The 23654-nt window shown below is 41.0% G+C and overlaps 1 protein-coding gene across 1 annotated transcript in view; it reads right to left on the reverse strand.

Moving 5' to 3' along the window:
- Nucleotides 1-23654, reverse strand: part of LOC148893717 (latent-transforming growth factor beta-binding protein 2-like) — a 127732-nt gene that overhangs the window by 43754 nt on the left and 60324 nt on the right. The window contains exons 6-11 of the mRNA XM_089003872.1: nucleotides 22493-22693; nucleotides 20898-21175; nucleotides 19787-19889; nucleotides 5812-5886; nucleotides 3175-3297; nucleotides 2134-2298 (exon numbers count right to left, since the gene is read on the reverse strand). Of these exons, the coding sequence (XP_088859998.1) occupies nucleotides 2134-2298; nucleotides 3175-3297; nucleotides 5812-5886; nucleotides 19787-19889; nucleotides 20898-21175; nucleotides 22493-22693 (945 nt within the window). The remainder of the gene's footprint in view (nucleotides 1-2133; nucleotides 2299-3174; nucleotides 3298-5811; nucleotides 5887-19786; nucleotides 19890-20897; nucleotides 21176-22492; nucleotides 22694-23654) is intronic.

Here is a 23654-nt window from a genome sequence, read left to right on the forward strand (position 1 = left end):
AACCGTGATATGACAAAGGTATGAATTACTGTTTCATAAATTCTCATTCTGTGAATACCATTACTTCCACTGAATTGTATACCAAATTTCAAGTATTGTCACAACGATCAGAAAATATCCTGATAACATTCAGGATGGTCGCGGATGGTGCACTGGTACAGTCTCCAGACTTTTGTCCAGGTGGTGTGGGTGTGAATGGTTGTTTGTTTCTATATGTGCCCTGCAACGGACTTGCGACCAGTTCAGGGTGCAGTTTGCCTTGCGCCCAAAGTCAACGAGCATTGGCTCCAGCAACTCTTTTTCACCCTCTTCAAGATAGGCGGTGTAGAAAAAGGATGTGTGGATGGACATTCACCGTCTGTCTGTATAAAATATGACAGATGTCCATATTGCCACATCTTGGTCATGGAATGTTTACCAGCTGATAGTTTAGGAAAAAATCAGATGATACAAGGACACCCCTTCATGCATCTTTAGGTCACAGAAATAGCCTCTTTATACAGTAATTTTCACTTACTGGAATACAACCAATTACATGATGGTCACCAGACAGATTTTTTGTTGTTGTTCTTGGGCAGTTGCACATTTAAATTTAATATAGAATATTGCTTGTTCTTGGCTTCATCTCTCATTGCTTCACTTTTTGGAACCTACTTGGACTGAACTCTTGAAAGTCATGGGTGACGTCTTGACAGGCCTTGATTTTGACTCAGTGCCACTTTGCCCAATTATTATTCTCCAATTCCCAAAGGCTTAGTCTCTCCTTGGTCACAACTCCTAAAACTACAATATTTATTTTTCCTCTTGGGGTTTTTTTCTTTAACCCTTCAATGCGCCCTGTAACCTGATAAAATGGTAAGCTGTCCACTGTAGTACCACTGTGCCTGAAAGGGTTAATTCAGTTTCACAAAACGTGGTACTTGACTTAGTCTAAACTGCTCTAGTAATACTCTTCTCAGGCTCCAAACACTACCGCAATAGACATTCAGGATGCAATTGTGACTCATATTTCATCCTCAAATGCCATCTGTGTATATGTGTATGAGGATTTCCGTGACTGTGTTACACGACTGTATAATTGTAGACGCAGGAGTTATTGACCAAAAACGGGTTTTGGAAAGACATTTACATATTTGCATAGCCAAGCAGCCGAGAGACGCATGTACGGGCCGGACAAACCTCAGAGATGGGGAATCCATTACAAGTGTAAAGTACGATGTCCCCTATTTGACCTAAGAAAAGCAACCCCATGCCAAAAGAATCTGGAAAAACAATGTACGTAATGACAGCTAAATATGGTGGAGGTAAAATCAGGAAACATGGATGTTAAAGGCAATCGTCTGATGAAAGGTGTGGGTGAAAATTGGGCTTGATATGATCCGCAGTACATCGCAGCAGCTGAGTTGAAGGTTGGAATAAAAGTCGACGGATCCTGTTACCTGTTTACAAGGAATCGGCCTAAGTGCTTTGCTGCGAACATGATTCAAACGTGGTCTGACAAAGACCATACAAAAGCCAGGATCTGAGGGATCACAGGCGATGTATCAGCCGTGGTCAAAGCAGCACCATAGAAGTTGAAGATATTTGATCTATGACGATCTTTATAAATCACTGGCAAGTCCATAAAATCATCCCATTCTCCCCCACCCGTGGCACTTTGAATATCGGATTTGTATGGAAAAATCTTGACAGTTTCAGATGTTTCTTTTGGCCAGGCTGTTTATTTCTGTTCTTAAGTTTTGCCTGTCTGTTAGTGGTATTTTTCTCAGTAGACACGAGCGATAACCCAAAAAGTGACTCCCACTCTTGTGCAGTTTCCAAAATATCACAACTGTTATGCGTTGGTCTTTTTCCACTTCAAACACATTTTGGGTATTGCAGACTCAGTCGCAGAGCTAGCAAACAGGAGGGTTCTGACAGACTGACTGTGTCAATTCATCTGTCTTTGAGACAGACGTCTTACAAAACCCCGGACAAACGTGACATGCATTTACACGTAGCATTTTCCACCTACAAATAACAGTAACTGAACAAATATGTGTTCTGCAAGTCAAACTCAAGCTCCAATGATGTGTTTGCAGATTGAAGACATGACTTTGTACCGTATTTTAGTATTGGTATAGACAAACGTACCAGACCCGGGCAAAGGGCAGCGATCACATCCATCTCCCCAAGCTTTGCCCACGCGGCTGCAGCAGCAAATCTGCTTGGTGATGTGCTGAGAAAGTGGCAGCGAGCATGCGCCTGCTGATACTGATCTGTAGCAAAAGGCCTTCTGGTCCGAAACTGCCTTGTCAGCTGCCGAGATCACATAAACCGGTGTCAAAATACACCATTAGAATGCATGTCACTCAAAAAAAAGCATGTGGGGATATCCTGTCATTAAAAAAAATAAAGGTTGAAGAAACAACCCGATGACTTTCAACTTTATTCAAAAATATTATTTTCCAAGGACGTCTAGATCTATGCATTTGTGTGACTCTTCCAGTCTCTGGGCAACTCTGCAGAAATCTGCTGATGACACTACATATACTACTGTATAACCCTTCGTGCACCCTGAAACCTGATACCATGGAAAGCTGTCTCCTATCGTAACCGCTGTCCTTGAAAGGCTTCAGCTCAGTGGCAACTAACCTCAGAGAACATTGTTCTGTGAAGACTCAAGTGTGACAAGGTACTTCCTCATCAATTGTTTGGTGTTGTCTTGGTCTCACATGTCAAAATATGAACAGCATGATGATGAGGTCTACTGTTAAAAATATTACTTCTATTTGACCCAAGAAATGTATTGGTTGATCTGTGGATTAAGAGCTGTATAATGTGATTACGATGCACTTGAACATTTTGTCGTGATCGTGAAATGTCACCCCAAAGCCAAATATGCATTATACTGTATTTTACAAGTTGTTTACTTGATTTGCCTCATACTGCATGAACATCTGTTTTTTTTCTCTCTGAGCACATAGTAACGCTTGCTAAGTACATAGATTCTTTTTTTTGTGTGCGTGTCCTATTGACATTCTCACACATAAAAGTCTCTCTCCAACAAGCAGTCCAAAATCAGATTTTCTGGCCTTTCAACTTGTTGTCGATCAATCCCCATGCGTACAAGCCTGTCAAACTGAGTTACTGCCGCCACCAATTTTAAAGAGCACAAGTGAATACTGTACTTACAGACGCAGTGGCTTCTGGCAGGGTCCAACATGAAACCAGGTTTACATGTGCACCTGTAGCTTCCTTTGGTGTTGAGGCACTCTGCATTTTTGCAGATTCCTGGCAGCAGGCACTCATTTATATCTGCGAAAATGCAATGTGTCAACCTCAAAGTATTGTTTTTCACCGACAGGGAGTGTTTGAACTGCAAATGATCTCGAAAATAAATATCAATATCACATTTCTTTTACATTGTGTATGCAAAGCTGTCATGCTGTAAGACCAACAATGATCTAAGTTCTCGTAATCGTTTACACATTGAAAGGTGACAAAATATTGCGATGGATCGTATAGTTTTAAAAATGCCAGCCGCTTGGAGGTGATGATAAATACATGGTTTTAGTTACCCAATGGTATGAAATACAGGAGGAGCGATGACATGAAGAAAACAGATAGGGCGGAATTGACCATGATATGACTGCAGCAGTCATTCATTTTGAAAGCAGGCAGAATTGGATTAATTAATTTTCATCATCACCTTCCAGCATCTTCAGCTGCAGCAGGGAGAGCTGGGAGGCTTGTTTTTAAGGAAAAGGGGAACTCAGCACGCAGTGGAGTTCCAGTGTATCTCCAGAAGCAATAAACCAAGCTGGCCTTAAAGTGCCAGCCAGGAGCCATGACTCAGACACTTAATTTTTCCCCCTTACCCAGCGCAATCCCACCGGATTGGGCAAATTCAAAATAATGAGAACATTATTTGTTCTTTTCTCAACTCCATCTCACATTCTCTAAATTCCAATTACTCTTGTTTTGTTGTTTGTTTCCTGCTTGGAAAAAGTGAGGTGGAATGAATGCCTCTGTGTGAAATGAGCATCAGATTCCTTTCATAACTGTATTGATGTTATTGGAAGATACAATATCACCTTTTAATCTATTTTTCCAAACATTGCTCCCACAAGGGACATCTGTGTGTTTCAGAAGGTTGTCTGGTCAGAGTTCAGGTCAGCATTGGGCTCAACTTTCATCACATGGGGTCTCTAATCCATGGTTTGGTTGAGTCCAAGATTAACACTATTGTTACAGTCTGCTGCTGGGTTGACTTCGATTGACAATGAATTTGGATGACATCCTGCCACGACTTGCACTAATCTCAACATATTTGATTTACAATGCATGGTTGATCATCCCAACATTCCACAGTCAGAAGGCAAATGTAACACCTAACCGATGGGGTCTTCCGACCTTAGTGGAGTACTCCTAAATAGTGTAAAAACAATAGGCACCTGGAGTATTACTTAGCATGTCTTCAAAGTAAATTGGGAATTAACTGTTTTAGCCAGAGGTGGGACTATACGATTACTTTGGTGGTCTAAAACTAGACATACATTACGTGGGCAAAAGAGCATCATTTGAGACAGAGCAAATGGGGGTACATTTTGACAACACATTTAATGCAGTCTTTGATGTTAAAAATAAATAATAGTATCAATACAATTGTATTGTTTGAGGTTAGAATTAAAGATGTGCTAATGCTGGTACGTCAGATTACCTATTAGTAAAACTCAGTAATAAAACGACAACAACAACAAAAACAACAACAAAAAATCCAAATCAAATGTTTAACAAAGTGCATAGCTACATCATGTGTCATATGATACACTATATATGAAACCCAAGAAAATACAATGGAGCAGTGGAGCTGGAACGTCTGGGCTGGCAAGATCGCCACAATTGAAAAAAAAACAAAAACAAAAAACAAAGACAAAATTTGATGAAAATCTGTGTTTTTCCTCTGGCATTTAAAGCAAAATCATCTGGGAACTAAGCACCATCTGAAAGGGACATTAGATTTTCTCCAAAATACAATTGGAGGTCTTGCATGTCTGCTGTTTTTGTAATTAAAGAAATAATAAGCTGCAATGGATGAACATGTTGAAACAATGGTAAAAGAAAAGCATGAATGTATTTAAGATACATTATTTTAGCAGGGTAAAAATTCTATTTAAAGACAAGGGTGCTCTTGTCTACCGCCTGAAAAGGTTTTATTTCACTCTATTTTTTCTTCAATCTAAATTTAAGAGATGTGGTCCATAAAGCGTGCTTCTTTTATTTTCAATGCCAACCCTAATAGCTCCAACTGTTCAATATAAATGTTTCCTGTATCATTCAGAAAAGGTGCAGTCTGCTGTCGTGTCCAACCTTAGACTTCATGGCAGTCATGTAAACGAATCAGAATTGTGATGTGCACATATTGAAGACTGTGTGTGGCTCTTTTGACATGACCTACCAGACAGTTGACAGCCAACCACCAGTTGTGACGATGCGAAATAGGCTGTTTTCTTTTCCAAGAGTGACTTGATTTTTGTTTTTCTAACATATGTATGGACATGCTTGCAAGTCACATCGCATCTCTTCTACTACCCGTGTGGGCCAGATCAGCACACAAGTCTACATACTTAAAGATACCCATTGAACACAATCAAAGCCTGCGGCAGAAGGCTAATTGTGGTCTTGACCTGTACGCCACAGGGAGTGTACACACATCAAGAAAAAGTTGAAAAAGTTCCTCAGGGGTCCACGGATGTAGAAAACATATGGATTTTTATCCCACACAGAACACACTGTAGCACCTTGACATAAAAAAAACTTGATTCTTACCTTGGCAGTGAGTCGCATTCATTGTTTTGTATCCAGCAGGACATTCCACTTGCCCATTTGCAATCACCGCATAAGCTGCGGAGAGAATAGAGACGACAATGTTTGAGGGATACGAAAACACTGCAACACAAAGCGTTGCATTCATCACAGTGGCAGACGGGGAGCTCATGGTAGGAGACGAACATATAACTTACAGATGTGAACATCTCAGCTACAGAAAAATGATGGGACCTACAGCTGAGACACATGGAACCTCAAGAATGAAGGGAGGGTAAAGGATCACTATTAAACTTTTTTTGAAATTATAAGACAGCAGTGCCATCCACCAGAGTGTTGCAATAAGACTGAACGTCATCTATAATCATATTACCTAGAATTCTCGGCACCGCTGTGGGATATGTGAAGAATATACTCATTTATAAACGGCTTAAACTTTTGACAACAAATACCTTTAACACCACGATACAAATGTTCAAAGAAAGACAACAACAATGGTGACAAATAAATTGCAAGCAATGAGGTGATTTAGATTGTGTTGCAAAAACGTTTTGCTTTTTATTTTTCTTGTGAGTGTATTTGGGCTTCCCTACTGAAGCTCCTGCCCCCGCAACCTGACCCCGGATAAGCGGCAGAAGATGGATGGATGGATGGATGGTGAATTTGAAAGTCAAGGGAGACCTGCAGTAAATAAGTCAGCGCTAGGCTTCATAGCCAACTGTGGCCATATTGTCGGTGACATATGCCTGAAAAACATCAAGTCATTAGTCACTCGGCACCAGGTTAAGCATCAGGATGCTCCATTAAATGTACAGGTCAATGTGGTCATTCATGTGGCAAAAGCAAAAAGTCACATCATGCACGTGCGTGTGTATGTGTGTTGTATGTGCGCTTGATCGCCAACACATTAAAGCAATTACCTAAGAACGTCTTGTATCTTGCTTTTGAGTCATGCAACATGAGTCACGATACTGCATGCTTCTTCCGAAGTGACCATTATGTAATTCTGGCCTTCTTGTCATCATTGTCGGGTCCAAGATCTGGCAGTGATATTCGTGAATCCCAAAAATGGAGTAGACACATCAATTTTGAAAGCAAAACAAGCTATTTACTGTAATAATTGAAGAATTACTACTACAAGAACATATGTACAGTATCATGTATTGAAGGAATAATTACGGCGGATGGTTGTCCCCTCACGTACCGCTCGAAGACGGCTAGTATAGGCTGGGAACGCCTCACGACCCTTCTGAGTATAAGTAGATCGGAAAATGGATGGATGCATATATATATAAATACATATATATACTGTATACATATAGAAAGAGAGAGAGAGAGAGAGAGAGAGAGAGAGAGAGAGAGAGAGAGAGAGAGAGAGAGAGAGAGAGAGAGAGAGAGAGAGAGAGAGAGAGAGAGAGAGAGAGAGAGGCAGAAATAACCCAACTTAACACCCAAAAGAAAGCTGGGATATGGCTTCAGCACATCTGTGTTCAAAGCACAATTGAAAGAATGTCAGAATGTCCGTGTAATCACGCAGTGGTATATTTATATCTATGACCTGAGGTCTTTGCACCCATGAACCTTTTTCCACGTGATCTTATGTATTTTAAAATAGCCTCTATATCAGATTGTCAAGCAAGAGAGAGCGATGATAAAAGAAAGAAGGCCAGACTTGCCATTGTGACTCAAAACCAATGACAAATGAAGGTTCTTCCTGAACCAAATGCAAGTGTGTTCATTTGAGTCAAACGCTGTCAAGATCGAATAATGCAAGACCGTCAAAACCACGAATCCAAGATATATTTGATGGTACCGTATTTTTCAATATGAGGGGACGCAGCCATTGCAAGTTTTTGCATCAGGGCCAGATGATTAATCAGCATACCTACAAAGATATCCTGTAGGGTTTGCTTTGTTCAGTGCGCGGGAAAGTGTTCGAGGTGTGGTGAAAGAACTTGTGGCGGCTTCACGATGACGACGGAGCTGTTCACAAGGCCGGTTGCAAGACCAAACTAGTCATGTTTTTGCCATCGGCTCCAGCTTGTAATTGGCAAGCTAATAATAAAACAGTCATCTGTTATTTTTAATCAACGATGCTAGATGAAACTAAGGCCTCATGCATGTAAAAAAAAGAGTTTCAAGTTTTTTTGTTTTTTTTACAAAACTATGAGTATTTCATAATTTTTTTAAATGTTTTTTTCTGTGTGAAACATTGCAGAATTGTCATTTTACGCATCAGAGATGGAATTAATATTTATATAGTAATTAACCTGAGAAATCAAAATATCAAGATGTAAATCATGGATCGCAATATGGCCGAAAGGTTTTAAAATATTAGTTTTAGGCCATAGTCCAAGTTTGTATTTAACATATAAAAATTAAAATATATCTCCTTTTTAACATATAGTAAGACCTGTAATATTTCAAATGAAAAATTATCACAATGCTTTAAAATTCAGTTTTTTTTCATTTATACTACAATTTGAGTTTAATTATAATAACTTTATCCTATTTTTCCACATCATATCATTTGGTCACATTTGAAAGGGTTTGGTTTTCCTAGTTTAGAATGGCATTTGTATTTGTTAAAACCGTATTTTCTATCAAGTGTCAATCGCATAATCAGACATACACATCTGTTCAGCAGATAATGAATCTCCCACCAAATTTGTCTCAATGTTAAGAATGCCGTCTCAAGCATCCGCAAACCAGATGTTTGATGTTTGCCGTGCTCAGCAGCTCCGGGCATGATGTGACTTCTTTCTGGATTGTGACTGTCGAAAAACAAGGCCAGACACCATCCTCTGATCTTGCATGGGGCAGGCTCAGGCAAACTACCAACAACTTCCTTCTGCCATCACAGATTAAAAGAGACAGCTCACACACCTTTGCAATGTGTTTGTTAATTTGCGTCAGCGAGTGACAAAGTAGTTGCTATTAACAATCAGACCCTGAGAAATCAATGTTCCACACGTTGCAACAGAACACCGATGCCATTCAGGCTAAATCCACAATGGCTTGGGCATGATTCGATTTTCTCTTCAATCAGGTTCTTGATTTTTCAAAGATATTTTGACGCGCCCAACATTAAAGAAGCAGTTGGAGGAAGATTCTTCTCTGAAACACGCAAAACCCAACAAACATAAACTCCATCAACAACCTTTTAAACGATCTGAATAGAGATTGTAAAACACACCTTGAAGGTACCTCAGAAATCCAGATTAAATTAGACAGTATACAATACCCAATCATTGTTTGATTTAATTTATCCTTGGTGTTTTTTTTCATCTGTGTTTATTTTGTAAAAACAACTGTAAGCAGAAATATTTTTCCCGTTGTGCCAAGTAATCAAAACCGGTCATGTATAATTAACAGTAATGTTTTCTTTCTTACTTTTGCAATGAAGTTAAATAGTTTAATCAGTATTCACTATTCCTGTTTACACAGGCGCCACACCTAAATTAGACCTCAGATAATATTTAGGGAACCAGGCAATTAGCTGGTGGAGTTCTACCCGACATACAGTATGTCAATGTATTTCGCACTAAACAGTGACAGGAAAAAGTCGGCTTTGGCAGACGTAGTGAAAGAACTTGCAGCAAGTGTTTCCAGAACAGTGGAGGTTGATGAGGAGGGAGGGGACATTTTTGTTGAGTTTCCCAGTGATTTCTTCCACATACTCCAATCAGTACAACACCCAAATCAGTCATGAATCTGTGCCACTTTCCCAGGAGTGTCTGGAATGTGCCACATAGACGCTTTCAGGGAATGAGAAATGTTTTCCTCCTGCTGTGACCCAGGGGACCAAGCAGGTTCAGCGTACCTGAAGGTTCGATAGAGCAGAAGTGGGTCAGTACGAAAGGGGGCATGTAGGAAAGTGGGGGACCGTATCAGAATGACGCCCGCACTCCTGTCTGCCCACCTCATCATGTTCCTCCACACCCGCCTAATCCGCCTACAAAGTTTCTGCGTAATGAGCTGTTGTGGCAGGGTGCTGGGCATGCCTTCCTGCAGAGACAGGATCAGGGAAAGTCTGGCTTGAGTGACAGCAGGGCGCACATGCCAAGGGAAACCCAGTGGGAGAGGTCTGTCTCAATAAAGCTTATTAACACAAAGGAGAATATCTCATCCAGGAACAACTTTGACACGTATCTGAAATGGTCATGAACATGAACCTGTTGGCGTTGCATCAAGTAGCGTTTGGTTCAGTTCAGTGGGTTCATTTCGGCATTATTATTGCTTCAAAGGTGCTAGTGTTTTCAAAAGCTCCGAAAATACAGCATGCAGTAAAAAACAAAGCTTCCCGTAATGCTTTGGACATAAAGGTGTGTAGTAGCATATTGTTTAGATCGATGAAAAGGTTTCTTCAGCTGTCATCTGTACTTTCAAAGAAGTACAGATGAGGGCTGAAGAAACCTTTTCATCGATGGACCACTCCTGTACGACTGAGAGCATCCGTGGGCATATTGTTTGAGTTGTGTAAAGTTGCGTCTAAAGCTGGAAAAATAAGACCAAGTTGTTTCTGGTGCCATACACAAATCTAAGGGCTACCTTGTTTTCGGATCAGAATGATGCGTGCTGTCTCATGCTGGCTCCTACGATCATTTGAGTAGAAAATGTCTGAGTAGAATTTCACAGGCAGCGACTTGCAAGAGTGAGCTCAAGCTGTGCATCATTAGTGGCGCCCATGGTTACAATGAGTTTAGGCGCAGACTGATCTGCATCCACTGAACGTACAGAGAAACAGGTCAAATTGTTGTCCATCCATTTAGCCCTGGTTAACAAAAGACTTTGTCACCCCTCACTAATGCTGTCTGTCTCCATTCAATTGTGTTGTTAATGCCACTGGCAACTGTTGAATAATATTTGGTTGAATTCCCTGCCTTGTAATTTGAGTGTAATTCAAATCCCTTGGTGGTTCCTGATTGGTGGTTCGGTCCTAAATCTGTTTAAAGTCTGTTGTTCAGATCAGGGAAGAATTTACTGAGAGTATGCAAAGGAAAAGACGGCTTATGCAAAATACAAGTCAACACCGAAGGCAAAGGGGCTGAGAGAGGAGATTGAGTTTATGCCCAGATGGATACTTTAGCTGTCTTAAACTTGTCCTTTCATTCAATCTTTCTGCAGGACCACCCTGCCTCGAATGTGTTTTGTATCGATGATTGGCTTTGGATACGTCTCTGGATTTCTGTCTGGAGAGCATATTCATCCTCTAGTTGCGAATACCTGTGACCTGTGACAGAGGAAGAAGGATGTGATGGAAGGTCAAATGGAGAAGGTCTCCCCATCTATTCCATTGAAGGCCACTTTATTGGACAATAACCAACATCTCGGCCAGGGCCTCACCAGGACCCTTTGGCAGTCATTTGCTTTCTGACATGCTGCCATAGAACAAACCGGTGGATGAATGGATTCAATATTTTGACGCAGAGATATGCCAAAGCCATCCGCGTCTGACCTTGGAGTCAACATTCGATTTGAGGAAACAGCTTGAAGGGAAGCTGTTTGCTTTTAAAGTGTCCCCTTGGTTCACGTCAGGTTTGCCATTCAATTCTGTATAAGAGATCCCTTGACTTTAACAAGTATCTGCTTCCCTTCCAGGCTAATGTTAAAGGACAACCGACGTCTCCGGACAAGTTGTGTCTGTAATTTGTAATATGGCTTCAAATGACTTCTACTGAGCGTATTTTACAAAGATTCCACCGCATATAGCTATATTTTACGTTTTAAGACTCGCGCTGAATATTCCGAAAGTCTTGTTTTTAAGTTGGTGAGGAGTCCTCACCCTACGTCACTGAAGGAACACCCCTCAGCGAGAAAGGACATACCTTGCATCACCTCAATGCATTTTGCAATACTTTGTTTGGTCTGAAAACTTCGTGTTGATCCGTGTTGATGGCGAAAATAGAAGGAAAACACATAAATAACGCTATGGTGAATCCTTGTGTGTGGCATCGAGCATCTATTTGATATTCACTGACAAAAATTGTAAGGAATTAATCAGCCCATTTCCACTGAGCTTTCCACGGAGCTTTGTCGCCCTCTTCTGCTTCTTTTCGGATGACACATATTCAGTGCTACATTTCCCGCCTCAAACGGAAGGACTTCTTTAATTGATTGCAAACATGTATGCTTTCCTCTTCAGAACTATTTGAATCATATTAATTACTGGATGAGTAACAAGAAAGCATATTCTCTCTCTGAAGCCATTCTTTTGATTCTAGAGCAAGGCAAGACGTCTTACCGTGACACCACGAACATGGGGGCGGGACCTTCTGAAACTGGCCACTTCTGGTTTCAAATTGAAGTACTTTTTAGACACTAAGTTTTTATTGGTGTTTTGCATTTGACTAAAAATATCATGCTGCGTGTTTTGGGTGTTTTGGGTTCTTCTGATGTCAGTTAGGAAACAAAAAAGTGACATCGGTTGTCCTTTAAAAGTGCAATTCTAATCAGTTTGGAATTTTATGACATTCAATACCAAAATTCTCCACCGAAAACAGGGACGAACCGCAGATGATGCCCCATGCAATGATTATTTGCTTTACTGCTTTCCATCATGTTGTGCAATAATTTACCACCAGTGATAGCCCGTGAGATATATCCCCCCTCTCCCAACAAATAGCGACTCCCATAAGGGTTTTCATACATCTTTAGTAAAAAGCCGTTTCCATGCATTTAGTTTTGACACGTCTGTGTAAGCTCTCAGTCGTACAGGAGTGGTCCATCGATCGTTTCTTCAGCTGTCATCTGTACTTCTTTGAAGGTGTCGGACGTTTCGCTTCTTAGTCAAGAAACTTTGTCAGCAAACTAAATTTTTAGTGGTAGTTTAGGCCCTATATATATATTCCTACTGTCCAGACATGGTGGTGCCAGACTCTGCTATGATAGGTCCCTGCTCTCAGGTTGGGGGGAGCAGAAGACTACTCCCTGCGGCTCCACTGATTGTTCCTATTGTACTGACTAACGACTGGCCTAATTGCCCCACCTCCTCCGGTATCGGTTTAATGAAGGATTTAGCTGTTTTATGAAAATCGCTTCTTTTACTTCCCTTTCAAACCATCTATGTTCTTTCGCGAAGATTTTAACGTCATTCTCGTCAAATGAGTGGTTGCTAGCTTTTAGGTGCATATGTACTGCCGATTGAGGCCCACTAGTACTATTCCTGCAATGTTGATAAAGTCTTTTTTTGAGAATTTGTTTAGTCTCCCCAATGTACTGCTCTTCACAATTTTCATTCTTACAATGTATTGAATAAACTACATTACTTTGTTTTTTATTTGGCAGCCTATCTTTTGGATGCACTTAAAGTGTTTATCGGTTTGAAATCAGTAGGAATTTTGTGGTGCCAAAGGACTCTGTAGTTTTTCAGAAACTCCTGCAATGTAAGGTACTGCTATTCCTCTCCATTTTGTATCTTCAGAATTTGTGGTTTGATTCCCTATTCTTTCTTTCTGACATTTGTTAAATGACCACTGAGGGTACCCACAGTTTGTGAGTGCTTTCCTGATATGTTTTGACTCCTTTTCTCGACCTTTGACGCTAGTTGGTATAAGTTTAGCCCTATGCTGGAGGGTTCTGATAATTCCTAGTTTGTGTTGTAAAGGGTGGTTAGAATCGAAAAGTAAGTATTGGTCAGTGTGCTCCCCCCAACCTGGACCTATCATAGCAGAGTCCGGCACCGCCATGTCTGGACAGTAGGGACATATATATAGGGCCTAAACGACTAGTAAAAATTTAGTTTGCTGACGAAGTTTCTTGGATAAGAAGCGAAACGTCCGACACCTTCAAAGAAGTACAGATGACGGCTGAAGAAACCTTTTCATCAATGGACCACTCACTTTAAAAGTGGCCTTTTCTAAGTTACACACCAACAGAAGGATGTCTCTCCCAAAGTTGGCAGCAATACGTCTGTGTAAGGCCTACACAGACATATTGCTGCCAACTTTGGAAGAGACATCCTTCTGTTGGTACGTAACTTAGAAAAGGCCACTTTTAAATTAGCTGACTTCAAGAACTACCTCAGATTCAATCTTAGATCTAGACAGAGCGGCAGATGTAGGAAGGCTATGCACACTGACCAATACTTACGTTTCGATTCTAAAGACTTCTGTTTTTAGCGCTCTATCCTCTTTTATAATTACTTTACAATCCAAAAAGGCTAGTTGGTTGTCTTTAATGTCCTTGCGAGTAAATTTAATGTTGATGTCTGCAAAATGAAAAAAGGCTGCAAAATGAAAAACAAAGTAATGTAGTTTATTCAATCCATTGTAAGAATGAAAATTGTAAATAGCAGTACATTGGGGAGACTCAAAAAAAGACTGTAAACATCCCAGGGATAATACTAGTGGGCCTCAATCGGCAGTACATATGCACCTAAAAGCTGGCAACCACTCATTTGATGACAATGAGGTTAAAATCTTAGCGAAAGAACATTGATGGTTTGAAAGGGGAGTAAAAGAAATGATTTTCATAAAACAACTAAATCCTTCTTTAGTTTTGACAATTTACCTTAGAGGCCTAATTTTGATGGGTGTGCGGTCCGCATCAAACATTCAAAAACAGACCGACATTCCTCCCTAATCTCCAATTCCCTGGGGCGCATTAACCACCTGGGATGGGTCCAAAGGAAGACATGCCAGTGTAAATTCCTAATAAAAATCTGCTCAACATCGCATGTAGCCAATAACGAAATGCAACACCGGTTTGAAAATGTATCAACGTCGAACTAAGGCTTTATTTCTCGTTGTGGTAAGACTCACTGAGACCACAGAGCTCTAAAATAACCATATTGCTCCACACAGCTGTAAGATTTGATCGGTCTAAGCATGATGCATTAACAAGTCAATGATAACGAATAAAACACTGTAAATGTGATTTGAGATATCATTAAATCTTAATTGAAAGCTTCTGTGGAGCAGCTCCAGCGCATCTGTTTCCTTATTGCCTTCTTCCCAGACAAAGTTGTAGCACCTCTGGTTCTCATTGGCCATTTACAAGTGTTTGTGTCTGATCAAAGCAAATAAGAAAGCAGTCCAATACACAAACTTTGGCCCTTTCCATTGATGTTAGAAAACATGTCTGAGGAACTCATGCGAGAAGAGGCTGGTCAAAGCAAATGAAAATCAATCCCAAAAACAAACTTTGGCCCCTTCCATGAGGTACAAAACATGTCTGCAAAACTGATGGAAGATTTTTTTTGTGGGATGAATTTACACAGAAGGATGTAGACCTTCTTTCCTCAAATGTATTCTCAATTTTACATTATGTGAGTGGTACATTAGTGGACACTTTCTGACATAGTGTGAAGCTGAGAGAGGAGGAAGCAAAGCACCAAGGCAACTCCCAAGGCTGAACAGTGGGGAGTTTAAATGAAGGGCAGGGCAAAGTCAGGTGATGACACCACAAAGACCTGGCCGGTCTGGGTGGGGTGGGGGGCACAGCAAACCACAGCAAATGTGGGCGTGGTTCCATGGTACTCCGCATCATCTCACACATGGGAGGTTCTCAAACAGGGAGGCTGCCCAACATTGACATATGAAGAGAAAAATGGATTGTGGAATTTCCAATAGCTGTTGAATACAGAATGAAAGGGTGGGCTGCCAAGAGTTATGCTCACTCTCAACACACGAAGGGAGAGCCAAAGTTTGCTGAGGGAACCTGATCTGAATGTGTTATTTTCTTAAATTCCTATATAACCCTTAGCATTGCAACAGAATCCTGTCTCTGAGCTTTTAAAGATTTCATTTAGTCTTATGGGTTTTTGCAAACTTGCCACTCAAATATCCTTGCTTCATATTCCCCCTTCACTTGATCATTTTCATGTTAATTTTTTTCTGTCTCCTGAGATCAAAATTAATATGTAACAATTTCTTTGGCCCAAGGGAAAGCTTTTCTCCAGTCCGCCTCCTCAGACAGGCCAGGGGGAAAACCATGATTGTCTGGCTGATATGCATGTTATCGTGAGCCTGCAATCCTTCATATGAAATTGTTAAAAGCTCTTGCGACGCACTGGTATCCAAGCACATTACCATTCAGCCCACGCAGTACTGCGAGTCATGCCTTACAAATGTGAGCTAAAGCATATTAAAGATTTTTGTTAAGGTTTTACGACCTATATCACAGCTGTGCCAACAAATTATGTCCATAAAAGCTGTGAACAATATTGATGACAAAGCATAGACTTGGAGGTTTGTAATCCTGCAAAAAAACTTTACTTCTGATGAAACTGACACGGGTTACACAAGGACCGATCTGGTGGTGGTTCTGGTACCCCAATTACTGAAGCACCCTCCACAGAATACCCAGATTATTCAATGTCACATTTTGAAATAGAAAGTGCATTAGCACATAGCAAACTGGACACACAGGCATGCGTGTCATACCTCTGAAGATGGAGGTTACTGATTGGCTGTGGCGACCTCTTGAAGGGAAAAGCCGCAAGGAAAAGAAGAAACTGGACACACAGGAGGCCCCTAAAATGCAATATGATTCTCTCCAAATCGCAAACTGACAACTGATCTTCTCACAGTGAAACAGAACAAAAGAGCAACAGCATTTTTCAGGGGCCATTTCCCACTGGTTCCATATCACTCCTGTCAAAAACAGGCCATGGTGGGAGGAATGCAGCTTAAAGATCTAGCCAAGTGTCAAAAGTGAGCACAATAATACTCTGGAATTCAACACACGTCTCTTATTAAAGCTCCCTCCAAGACTGGAGGGACAGCAAATCTGACTTTAACCCCCACTTTCTTTTTCCTTCCACTTTCTTTACAGCACGCACCTGACTTGCCTCACAGGCCTCCAGTATACCACAAACATGACGAAGAGGAGCATGCGTTAGTGCTTCTTGTCGGAACTTCAAAGGGCGAGAGGAGAACATCTGGGCGCTCAGGGAAGAGTGTTACTCCAAGAGGAGCGGGATACGAGAAAAGAATAGATCTATGATGGATGGAGGAGATGGAGTGGGATGATGTCTGCTTCTGATTAAGGCCTGGTTAGATATTAAACACAGCTTGACGACTTTGACAGCCAACTGACATTTGTGGCTTTGGCTGAAATGCAATTGCGAAGAAAGACAAGAACATACATAAAACAAATGTGCCAGTATTGCTGCTTTCCACCAGGCTTCGCTTGCCTAGTTCCCCTTGGGCCAATGCGGGTACACAATCAAGACTCCCTTCCCCAAGTAACACAGGACTGTCAGGTTGAGTAAGAGTCTCAGTGTACAGTGAGAGGTGTCACCACCCACCCAGCTTGTCATCATGCACCAAGCTTGCTGCTTTTTCTCAAACCTACCGCAGCTCGGGTTGGAAAGTAACTGAATTACGCCTGTTCATTTCTTCAACGACTGGTTCCTTATGCCCGCTGGGTGGGTGGTGCTTGCACCAGACTCTCATCTTTGTGCTTTCATATAGTTTCCAAGTTTGGATTTTTATGGAAGCAAAAATAAAACACCTAATTTTGTGCTCCACTAGGGATAGTCACATTATGTGGTCCTTTCATAGAGCTAATGACGACTGACTGCAGTGCTTATCGTCCCTACCCAGTCCACAGTGGTGTTTAGCTCGGTGATAAATGCTCTAAATATCCACCAATTAAAAACAACTGCAGTTGAAAATTAGAACGGTTGCCACTGACCAAAAAGGCAACACAAAACAAAAAACCTGAATGTGAAGTCCCACCTAAAAGAGAAGTGCCTCATTGTGGTTCGTGGTTTTGGGTGATTGATTGTGCAAGACAAAATCTGAATATGAGGAAAGTAATAACACAACAATCAAATGTAAATGCATGGCCGGAAATGTTTCACGTGGCATGAATCCAACTGCTTACAGCAATGCATAAACAATTAATCAGTTTCAAATCATGTCTGCAATAGTTTTGAATTATTTAATTGGATGGATTGGAATTCAATGAAATATTCGGAATGGGTTATGCATCCATCCATTTTTACTTGTCCCAATAAGGTTCGTGACTGAGGTGAGAGGGCTACTGCAAGATTCCTATGAGTGACAGACGGGACACACCCTGCACTTGTCACCAGTCAATTGCAATTGTTATTGTTTAGTCATCGGAAAATGTGCAAAATATTGGCGGAAACTTGAAATGAACACTGCATGGAATAAAGACATCAATACAAGCGACTCACCCTTCTATCTGTGTGGTCTTATTTTCTTTGAGATGTTACAGCTGGTAAAAAAATAGCTCCATATAAACACAAATGTAGTGAATGTGTGTAAGCCAGCAGATCAACATCACAGCTATGGCATTCATCTGTGTAATGTCATCGTTCAATCCAAAAGATAACTATTCATGGACATTCATCTGTCCCAACCCCAGCAGCAGTCTCAGTGGTGAGGACGAGGCTGCTGGCGGATGTTTCTCTGCATGAAAGAACCAAACTGAAACCGGATCACATCTGCCAATTATTAGAAATCTGCCTTAATACTACGTATTTTCAATTTCGGGAAAAATTTTATAAACAAATCCATGGTTGTGCTATGGGCTCACCAGTTTCACCCATAGTGGCTAATCTTTACATGGAAGAGATGGAGAAACAGGCCCTCACATCCTTCCCAGGGACAAAACCTAGACACTGGTTTAGATATGTGGACGATACTTTTGTCATAATTAAGAAACAAGAAATTCAATCCTTCACAGATCATCTCAACTCTGTAGACTTCAACGTTAAATTTACTCGTGAGGACATTCAAGAGAACCAACTAGCCTTCTTGGATTGTAAAGTAATTATAAAAGAGGACAGAGCGCTAAAAACAGAAGTCTTTAGGAAGGCTACGCACACTGACCAATACTTACTTTTTGACTCTAACCACCCTTTACAACATAAACCAGGAGTTATCAGAACCCTCCAGCATAGGGCTAAACTAATATCAACTAGCACTGAAGGTAGAGAAAAGGAGTCAAAACATATCAGGAGAGCACTCACTAACTGTGGGTACCCTCAGTGGTCATTCAACAAATGTCAGAAAGAAAGAATAGCGAACGAAACCAATAATTCTCAAGATTCTAAAAGGAGAGGAGTAGCAGTACCGTACATTGCAGGAGTTTCTGAAAAATTACAAAGAGTCCTTTGGCAACATAAAATTCCTACTTATTTCAAACCGATAAACACGTTAAGGCAAAAATTAGTGCATCCAAAAGATAGGCTACCAAATGAAAAACAAAGTAATGTAGTTTATTCCATACATTGTAAGAATGAAAATTGTAAAGAGCAGTACATTGGGGAGACTCAACAAATTCTCAAAAAAAGACTTTATCAACATCGCAGGGATAATACTAGTGGGCCTCAATCGGCAGTACATTTGCACCTAAAAGCTAGCAACCACTCATTTGACGACAATGAGGTTAAAATCTTAGCGAAAGAACATAGATGGTTTGAAAGGGGGGTAAAAGAGGCGATTCTTATAAAACAACAAAATCCTTCATTAAACCGGTCTGGTGGTGTGAGGTTCAATTTGGATCGTTCATACAATAGCCTGCTCAGGCAAAATAGGTTAGGCAACTTAAGCAATGCTGATGAGGGTCGTTATGCTGATGAGGTGATACCGGGGGGAGTGGGGGTAATAGGCCAATCGTTAGTCAGGAATGTAGGAACAATCAGTGGGGCCACAAGGGGGGGTCCCGCGCCCCCCCCCCCCCAACCTGAAAGTAGGGACCTATCATAGCTGTGTCCGGCGCCACCAGGTCTGGACATTAGGGATATATAAATGGGGCCGATACGACCAGTCAGACTTTAGTTCGCTGACGAAGCCTCTTGGATAGGAGGCGAAACGTCCGAAACCTTCACTTTTGTACAGATGACGGCTGAAGAAACCTTCTCATCGATATTCATGGAGTATATTTACTAGTGATCATTCATACAGACGATTCTTAAGTAAGCAAAGGATGGAGTAAATTATAAAAATTGGAAAATGGATCGATGGTAAAGCCCAGTTATTGCTTGTCAGTGGTGGCTCACCTGGTTTGGTTGGACACTTATGGCACTTGTTGAGACCCCAGGAGGTTCCCACACTTCCACAGCAATCGTCCTGTTTGGTTAGACCTGGCAGAGGCTTACCACACTGCAAAAACAAAAATATGCGGTAAATAAATGTCCCTGAAAAATTGTAGCTACTTGTCCATGGATATGCACAAGCAGAAAAAAATGCAAGATATTAGCTTTTTGGAGGACTGGTTTTAGTAACTATCAACTTCCAACATCTTGGCATTTGGATTATGGACATTTGGATAAGGAGAAATTCCGAGCAGAAGCATGTGGATTTTGGACAGTAGAGATTCATAAAACTCAAGTAAAACACAGAAAACATTATTCTGCAGAACACTAAACGGCTAAACTGAGAAGTGAAGTGAGGACAACCGTGCAAAATGGGGAGCTGTAATCTTATACACACAAACAGCCGCAACTGCAGTGTAACTATGGACTAAAGCAGGGGTCGGGAACCTGTGGCTCGCGAGCCATATGTGGCTCATTTGATGATTGCATATGGCTCGCAGATAAATCTAAATACATATTTTCACTTTTTTTCTGTTCATTTTCTTTTGGGGCTGCAGTTGGCGGGAGATCTGTTTGCTTTGTGTGCTATTCGAGGAAATTTGGTAGTCGGTTTTCTCCTCAATAAAGTGTATGCAATGGTCAGCTTTTGTATGCAATCCAAATAAACTGCATGTTTTGCTCCACACATAATCCCAAACACGAAGAGCTAAAATGGCTGCTTCAACTACTGTGTATTGAGAGGCTTATCCATGTCTTTCTGCAATTGCCACAAAAGACATTATTGTATTCTATTGCTTGCGACTCAAACCATCTGAGACTTACTTGGAAATAAAGCATTCTCGGACAAGAGTTAGTCCTGTGAATGCATCCGAAGTGAAAACATGCCGAGGGCAAGCAAGTGATGCAACACTATATTGATCATTGTGGTCAGGCTTTATCATTTCTGGAGATGACATGTAACCTAAACACAAGCCAAGGTTGACAGAGAAATCGCTGGAAAGACAATGTGGCACAACACAATCATGGTTGTAAGACCAACAAGAGACCACTGTACACCAGCTGGTGTAAATAATACCTGTCCGTCAACTGTATCCTGGAAGCATCTTCCCACATGTCCGTTGTGACGGTGGTGTGTTCTGGCGTGGTCGTCCATCCTGGTGTATACGTGTCTGCCACCGTGGTTGACAGCGGGCTTGTGGCTGTTGCCAGGCTGAGAGCGCTGCTGCACAGAGTGAACCCCTTCGGTGGCGTGAACCCTCTGACCGGGTTGGACCCGAGCCACTTGATGGATCCGGACCTCGGCCTCCGGTGGGTGCTGGATGTGGACTTTGACCAAAGATGGGTGAAGTGAGACTGGAAGAGACAGATCCGAATTTAGATGCTACTCACAAAAAGCTGGGCCGAGTCGTTTATCGGTTGATATTTTAGGACAAAGCTGAAATGCATTAGTTCTTTGACATTACAGGTGTCAAAGTCATGGCTCGGCAATCAAACCTGGCCGCATGTCAAGTGCCACAATGCTTGCTAAAGTCCGAACCAAAATTTCTAATTGTCATATGGAAACCACAATAATATTCATTATTCCTGACTTGACATTTTAAAACTAGTGATTCATTAATTTGTTGTGCGTTGTGGATGTAATATGTGGCGGAGATGAAACTTTCTAATGTTTTCCCAAATTCATAAAGACCCTCGAGAGAGAACGGTGACTACAATGGGGACCGCAGCAAAAAATTAGTTTGACACCCCTGTTGTACAGGTTAACATAATTTGACCTTCTAAATGGACAATTGTAAGCAGGTACCATCAAAAGATTGGCTATACTGAAATTGTTTTTCTATTTTCGAGGATCATCTCAAGGATTCGCCATGAAAATGGGGTGCGAGAGCCCTTTGATTCACTCCTCGCAGTTTTATCATTGAATTCTGATACAAGGATCATCATATGCCAAATGACATGTTTTGGATTGCAAGGTTTGAATCCAACTTTCAAAGACCAAAGACAAATTTGAAAGATGGGTTGCAATGTGGAGAAAGAGTATTTTTTTTTAAATCCTTTGAACTTCAGGGGAACAATCTTTGGGGAGTTGCAGGGCATTTTCCCAGAAGCCATTATCATGAATCAGTGTGACAAAACAAGTAGACCTTGCTAGGAGCAGTTGAACAACAAACTTGCCTCTGTGTAATCTCATAAGAATGGTCTATTTGTGCATGTTTTCACACAACTGGAATCATACATTTCAATTTTTATTGACATTCCCTGAAATTCGAAATGGATCCCAGCACAGCTGATAAACTTTTACATTCCCCGATTCAGATCTTCTGCTTTGTAGAAACAGCAAAACAAAGAAAATTGGAATTGTTTTGTCCAGTGATAGGAAACAATGGACTCAAAGACAACAAATTTTGTAATACAGTAAAGTCTCGTTATATCGATATCGGTTATATCGATAGTACTGCTTATTACGATACTATTTCTATGAACGCAAGGAGAAAATTTACATGCCGCAGGATCGGATATATCGATAGTCCGGTTATATCGATATTTTTTCCGACTCCCGAGAATATCGATATAACGAGACTTTACTGTATTTCAAGTGTCGAATTAAAGGACAACAGATGCAATACAGAAGCTGCCCTTCCCTTGTCTCAAGAAGTGTGGTGCAGTTACCTTGCTGATTGGACAGCGGTAGAGTGTACGTAGAGTGGGAAGGAGATTTGTGTCCAGAGTTTCTGGAGTCCTTGTGAGTGCTGGGCTTCGCATGAGGCTGAGCTGGCAAGTGGCAAAACTTCCCAGTTGAATTGGTTGGACACCAACATTGGTCCCTGCCAATGCAGCGGCCTCCATTGAGACAGGGGATCTGACAAAAGACTGCAGGGAAGAAAACAAGGGAGGAAGGTACAGGTCAGGTTTCAATTATACGTGTAGTTTCTACAAGGCACACAATAAGAACAAACTGTGGATGAAAGAAAATGAAAAAAAGCGGTCATAAATTTCATATGTCATCCTTTAGGGCAGTTCCCATGTTCAAAAAGCAGTAAAAGGAAGTCCTTAATTTAACTTGCGTTCCATTCCATCATTGCAATAAATAGTAACGGTGAGATTATTTCTAAACAATGTTTACATTTGAATTCATCAATGGGAAATGTAAAGCATATTAGTACGCATTTGAAAGAATTCACATTTTGTAATACTTTCTATTAGCGCGACAACGACTAAAACAGGCCAAATGCAATCAATCATTTCTGATGATTGGATTAGATTTGCCTTAGTCTCGCAGTGGAGAAATTAACATTTCACAGCAGCAAAGTTATGAAAGGAATGAAAGTAGAAAAACAAAACTGCTGCCGCTGGAAAGGCAAATGTTACACATTTTGTGAATTTGATGGAAAATGTGCTGCTTAAAATTATTCTTGAATTGCTTGTTTTAAGACTTTACATTTATAATTTATATTTGGCTGGGAAATAACACTTCCATTCACTGAACATATTTGCAACCCTGTCATGAACAAAGGAAAAAAATGAATGGAGGGCTGAAAGAGGGATGAAAGTCTAACGAAAAAGGGAGCTTTAAATGGATGACGTTTGACTGCACTAATTCATGTACCGTATTTTCCGCACTACAAGGCGCTTTGGAGGAGAAGGCACACCTTCAATGAATGGCCTATTTTAAAACCATTTTCATCTATAGGGTGCCACGCATAAAAGGCAATTGGAATAGAAGCTCCAATTGTTACTGCCCGTTGTGTTATGCATCCTTTTGATGGAGCTCCTCTCAGCAAAATACAATAAAATTCATGTTACTTTAGATAGTGCTTTCACAATCGCTGCA

Source organism: Hippocampus bargibanti, linkage group LG09 (assembly GCF_051943395.1).
Source record: "Hippocampus bargibanti isolate YZ-2025 linkage group LG09, ASM5194339v1, whole genome shotgun sequence".
Classification (NCBI taxonomy): Eukaryota; Metazoa; Chordata; class Actinopteri; order Syngnathiformes; family Syngnathidae; genus Hippocampus; species Hippocampus bargibanti.